General features: G+C 48.1%; 1 protein-coding gene across 1 annotated transcript; it reads right to left on the bottom strand.

Moving 5' to 3' along the window:
• Positions 1-3,394: 3,394 nt before the first annotated feature.
• Positions 3,395-4,553, bottom strand: LOC306996859 (uncharacterized protein; the record flags this gene model as incomplete). The annotated part of the gene is made up of 4 exons (XM_079609762.1): positions 4,030-4,553; positions 3,874-3,942; positions 3,708-3,788; positions 3,395-3,492 (listed from the first exon to the last, which is right to left on the bottom strand). Exons 1-4 carry the CDS (start codon positions 4,286-4,288, stop codon positions 3,395-3,397), a joined length of 507 nt encoding a protein of 168 aa, XP_079465888.1. The 5' UTR covers positions 4,289-4,553.
• Positions 4,554-6,008: the final 1,455 nt, after the last annotated feature.

Below are 6,008 nucleotides of genomic sequence, written 5' to 3'. Positions count from 1 at the left end.
CATTACTGTGTTGCTGGTCAAGTTTGTCTCCTTTTTCCATTCATGTTGATCTTTGTGAGATTTTGCAATGGGCTGTTTCCTTTTCTTTCTTATTGGCAAGGGAAGATCATTGCCAGCATGTCCTTGATCCCTCACTTTCTGTTGTGGAGGGGGTTGCTGAAGTTGGGTGGTATTTTAAGTTGAGAGGCATGGACTTAAATGTCACTTTGCTGATCAATGCACAAGCCTCTTCTGAGATTACAATGCACAGTCACTGGTTCTTTGTTAGAACCATCCCAGAAACCTTCCTGGAAGTGAGCTACTGTCATCTGTGGATGAAATCTTAATTATTTCTATTAGTGACAACAACATATGATGTTTTATTAACAAGGTTCGGGAGGAACACGTTCTAATGATCAAGCAATCAAGTAACTCCAACCAGCTGTCATCAATCAGTAATGAACAGATCCACTCAATCAGCATGAGTAAAGCCTATAAATATTCACAGTCAACTCACCCTTATTCCTCGACAGTTTTCAGCATCCCTCCACCACCCCATCTCCTCACACTTGCATGGCTATCTTCCTAACCAGAGACGGGGGGAGTACTCTGAGTTCGGGCCCAATTTCCGAGCTCGGAGCCCTCCCCCCGGACAGCACGCCAAATACGCATAAACCTTTACTCTCTGATCATTCGTAAGTGTGAACTCGTGAAATATTAAATAATCTGCTCATCTGGCCCATTGTCCTCCTCGGTGTTACCTGTAGAATGGTCATGTGGGCTGAGTGGTTTCCTTTCATTAGCAGCAGGGCTTTTTATCTTCATATTTGCACCTTCTTTACATTTTTCTCACATTCAATTTCAAATGTACTTTTTACAATTAGTCAATTCAAAACGTATCTCATTGTTTTGAGTCCCACTATCAGCACACTATTCATCTTGGACAACACTCAACCCACTTTGCTACTAGACAAAAGTTACAAGACATTATTTCATACTTTTGACAAATAATCAGCTCCATCACGATATGCTGAAAAGAAAGTCAGATGTGTTATGCGCTGCGCAAAATGTGGCTCTGTTTTTATTATTCTTTTTCTATTGCCACTACAGTTTCAACCAGGAAATTTAACCAAATTCATCCATGGTCATTATTTTATTGGGCAGAATTTGCCCTGTGGGCCCACATTTTAAATTTTAAATACAGCTGTATTGGCAAAATAATTGATTTGCCTCAGTGTCTCTTCAAACAGAATCTCTCACTCCAATCATACTCAGTCACACGCATTGGCCATCACACACTCCAGTGGCTGCTGCAGCAGGTTCTGCTCTAAATGCAGAACTTATAATTTTAGCTGTGGAATGCCACAAGGTCTGATCAGGTCAACACAACTATGTCCAATCACTATTGAGAAGTTTCCGTGATCATAAGGTTTCGTTTAACTCCGGTTTTTACAAACCCTTTTTTTTCTTTTTATAAACTCTAATATCCTCTATATTTTAGAATAATAGGCCTAGTTGGTCTAATTTTTCATATTATTTTTGTCTTTGCTCATGAGCTGCTTTTAAGAAGAAAATAGGAGAATTTCTATCTCATTATCCCAGTTTTGACGTTTGTGATTTCATAATTTTGGACTTTTGGGGCACCTTTTTCCTCCAATCTATCTCTAGCTAGTCCAAGACCGAAGAAAACGTCCTTTCCACCGCTTAGTCCTGGCCACCTTTGGCCCGGAGGAGGTGGTGGGGCACTCCGGGGTCCCCGGAGGGGCCTCCTCACCCTCCATGGCTGACTCGAAAAGCCTACGCTGCTCCGCGGCCTGCTTGGGGTCAAGATTCAGCGCGTAGAATTTGTCAGCCGTGGAGGTGTCGTGGCACATAAACCTGGACACCTTGTGCCTGTCCCCGGGGCTGTGGGTGTTCTTGGCCTGTACAGAGAGGAAAGCACAGTTGGAAACAAACATGCGCACGTCAGAAGTTCACAAGGCAGAAACACGGGCTGGGTAACTCACGTGGGTTGCGATGGAGGTCCTAACGTCGGTGAACGTCGGAGCTCCTGGCAGCTCCAACCCAGCACATGACTCCTGAAAATACTGATTCAGGTTTTTACATGAGCTGGGCTTGGAGGTGAAAAAGAAGTAGTAGGCGTCTCTACCGCCCACTAACTCCTTCCTCATTGCCAGGGACTCCGTTAGCCACCCGTACTCCTCCTCGGTCAAGGCCAGCTGAGCGGCCCCGAACGCCTGGTTGGTCTTGTGGGAAGCAATCTGTGGAAACAGCGAAAAACGACATAAGACACGTAAGCGAGAGAGAGAGAGAGAGAGAGAGAGAGAGACAGAGAAAACACTCACATTAATCACATAGCACCCATCCATTGCCCCCTGTCGCGCTGCCTCCACCTCCTTCAATGGTCATGTACTGGAACACCCCACCACGATGCCCATAGATACAGGCAAGGTAGGCGGTGAGGTGCCAATAAAATTACCATTGGTCCTTCCTGTCGCTGGTCACCTTGAGACGGGCTGTGAGGGGGAAAAAAGACAAGCGTTAAGGGGCATGTGTGTGTGGTACGCCAAGGTTTAAGAAGTAAGAGGAGGCAAAAACTTACCCAGGATCTCAGGAATGGCGACCTTGGTGGAGGCAACGCACTGGCGGAGAGCGGCCTTGGGGATGAGGTGGCCCTCCTTTGCCTGTTTGACAGCCACCTCATGTACGACCACCTTCCGTCTGACAGAGCAGATCAAGCTTTTAATTTCCCTGTTGAGGCCGACCATCACCGTGCGGGACAGCCGGCAGTTGGACGGGGTCTCGGTCACGTAAGCCAGGAACTGGGAAACGTTTTTCAAGAACATTTAGATAGTCGGCTCCGCGATCTTGACCTGGTTCAGGGAGTTGTGCCAAGACCGCATCCTCGCCGTCTGATTTAGGAATCACCTGGAATCACCTCCTCTGGAGCAGCGGTTGTGGGATCCTCCAGGTCCAGGGATGAGGCCAGTGGCACCGTCGGGTTGGTCGCCCTCAGCTCGGCGAGGTCCCCCAGAATTTTCTTTCTCTTCAGAGCCTGGATCAACTGCCGACGAGCTGTGGCCGTCAGCTCTGCGTGGCCCTTGAGGTGGCGGTCCATCCGGGAGCTGGATTTGCCGCATGCAGCCACCGGGCAAGGGCCCTTCCGGATGTCCACCCTCCCGGATGGAATGGCCAGCAGCAGCTTGCGCTCAGCCTTGTTGTGGACCCCGTGGCTGTTGGTGAGGTGCTGGCTCAGCTGGTGGTAGGTCCTGTGGCAGAGCGGACAATCCTCGGTACCCATCGTCGTTGTTAGGGGTCGATAAAGAAAAGTGAGGAACGCGTCAGGAACCTGGTGCAGTGTGTTTGGGTGTGTGGGTGTAAAAAGCTTGTGGAGTATGAGTTTGAATGACAAAGATTAATCCGTGCGGGCATCATTTATACTCTTTTTGAGCTCCCTTTCATGCCCAGGAGTTGTCAAAGTGGACTGAGTTTTTGCTGCGATTTTTGGTCGTTCTTTTCAGGAGATTAAAGACAAGAACACAATGGATACACACACCCAAAGTCAAAAAAATAAAAGCTTTATTAAACACACACACACACACAGTAACACATCAAAAATAAAGAAAAGCAGGGAAGAGATCGTCTGGAAAACAAAACATCAATTTAGTGGACCGCTCATCGAGTAACTGCAGCACTATTAGGAATTGTGATGATAAATGGACTCTCACCCATGTCAACAACATCCTGGAAATCTAGCAGCGCCGTGGGCCCGAATGGTGCCAAATCTGTGAAGACCGGAGGCTGTTCTTCTGAAAAACAAACCATCAATTTAGTTGACCACTTATCGATTATCTGCAGCACTATTAGGACTGTGATGACACGGGGGATTCATACCTGTAGCGGCCTCCAGGTCTTCGGGGCTGCACGGCGCTGCCAGGCCATCAAATGTTTTAAAAAGCTCTTCTGAAAAACAAACCATCAATTTAGTTATTAATAACCATTCATTAATGTTAGCAAATTTTGGGATTGCCATGATAAACGGATACACACCAATGACCTCGTCCATCGGTTCTACGAACACCTGAGGCGGCGAGACCCACGCCGGAGCCGGTCGGTCTAACGACACGGGCTCCAGGGACGAGGCCTCGTCCCCGGCGGCATCGGCTGGGGCCTCGGCCTGGGAGAAGTCGGGGGCCATGGGGACGGCTGGCTTGCTGTCCCACAGCAGCTGCAGCTTCACCATGCAGCTTCTCCAACGCCCGCACTGCCTTGGACCTCGAGCGGGTCTGGAAAAATATATAAAAAACATGATTGCAACGGGTCAAACAACAAACATCTTGTCAGTTTTACATTTACATTTACTCACTGTCAAGTCCCGGTGCCCTTTCAGGAGATGTTTCTCCGGGTACTTGACAACCTTGCCGCAGAGCGGACAAGCCACATTAAGCAGCTTGACTCTGCGGCGGGCGAATTTAGTCATTATCGCCCGTTGCTCGAGGTTGCGCATGCTGTGGGCGCTCCCCAGGTGCTCGGAGATGTGCACCAGCCGGGCTGGGCAAACTGGACACTTTATAGCTGTAAGAAAAGATGTGTCAAAAAAGTCCAAACATACAGTGTATGACACAAAAAAAGTCTAAGATGTGTAATAAACCATTTGTAACATTTTGTGGTGGCATAAAGAACTACTCACCATTTCCATATCTTTTAACCATCTTTAAAGAATAAAAAAATATGAGTCAGCATCTGACAATTGTATATGGGGCTTAATTGATGTTAAAAAATTAAATGAATACAAATGTTAGGCCCGGATTGATCAATTTAGGCCCGAAAAAAAGGAAAATAGTCATGTACGTGTAATAACCTTTAATAAAGCTATGTACACTACAACATCATTGCACGATAACACTTTATAGTACAATTTAAGATGATTTACGACTGCATAAACTATGAAGTTAGAGAATAGGGTTAGAGAATCTCACCTTTACTTGTATTAACGTCAGCAGATGTGATCAGTTGAGCGAAAGAGTGTGTGTGCGGACCCTTGAAAAAAATCCCCAGCCTCGTTAATTGTCACGACAACCGATTTTAAAACAGCCCGTGACTCTCTCGTGCAGGAGAGGTTCCCAGCGGGACACACTCACCCGAGTTTGAGCTCTCTGCGTCTTTGCGTTGCCAAGATACGAGCCGTTTTGTCCCAGGGGTCGAGAGGTCACCGGCGGACGCCATTTTGATTGGCGCGCCGTGGTTTTCGGCTAATATCTCGGCCAAAACACCACCGAAATTCATGAAATTTTTACCATTCTTTTCAGCTCGACCAGACGGTTCCGTAGAGCCCGGGGCCCGCTGGACCCGTCGAGTTTTGGCCTTCATAATTTTTTGTTTATATCTGTATCTCGGGGCCCCAGGAGGCCGCGGGTGGTCTCAAAGTAAAGGTCTCGACCCGTTCTAAACACGATAAAACGTTAGGCGTCCATAGGACCCAGTGGGTCATCATGAAAAATAAAAAAGTATTCAGTCACCATCCACATTTTCAGTCACCATTCACAATCACTGGATTATTTTACAATTGGGGGTCAGGAAACGCTTAGGAAGCGGCTAGGGCCCGACTCGGGGTCACTAGACGACGGTGCTCGCCGAGTTTCGGGCTCCTACGACCTTCCGTCTCCGTACGGACGCGCGTTTCGTTGGTTTGACCTTTTTGACCCCGTGAACAGGTTTTTCACACTTTTTTCGACCTGGCGACCCCTGAACGAGGTCCCAGGGGCCCCAAACTTTCAAGGCCGCACCAGGAGGCCGTGGCGAGTCGGAAAACGGCGCCCCCTAGTCGATCGGCCCTTCCGAAGCGGCGTCCGCGAAACCACTATAGAAAAACCCATTCATTTAATGGGCGAGTGGGATTTTTATAGAAAGGTCCCAGGGGCCCCAAACTCGGCACGGTGAACCCTGGGCCCGCCCTGAGTGACGTACCGATAAGGGACCGATTGATCCATCTCTCTTGTCTGCCACTGAGGTCAATGGCAGACACTTGT

This window comes from Phoxinus phoxinus (assembly GCF_949152265.1).
Source record: "Phoxinus phoxinus genome assembly, chromosome: 4".
In the NCBI taxonomy this organism is placed as follows: Eukaryota; Metazoa; Chordata; class Actinopteri; order Cypriniformes; family Leuciscidae; genus Phoxinus; species Phoxinus phoxinus.
The sequence above is the reverse complement of the archived record's forward strand: the minus strand, read 5'-3'. Positions and strand labels throughout refer to the sequence as shown.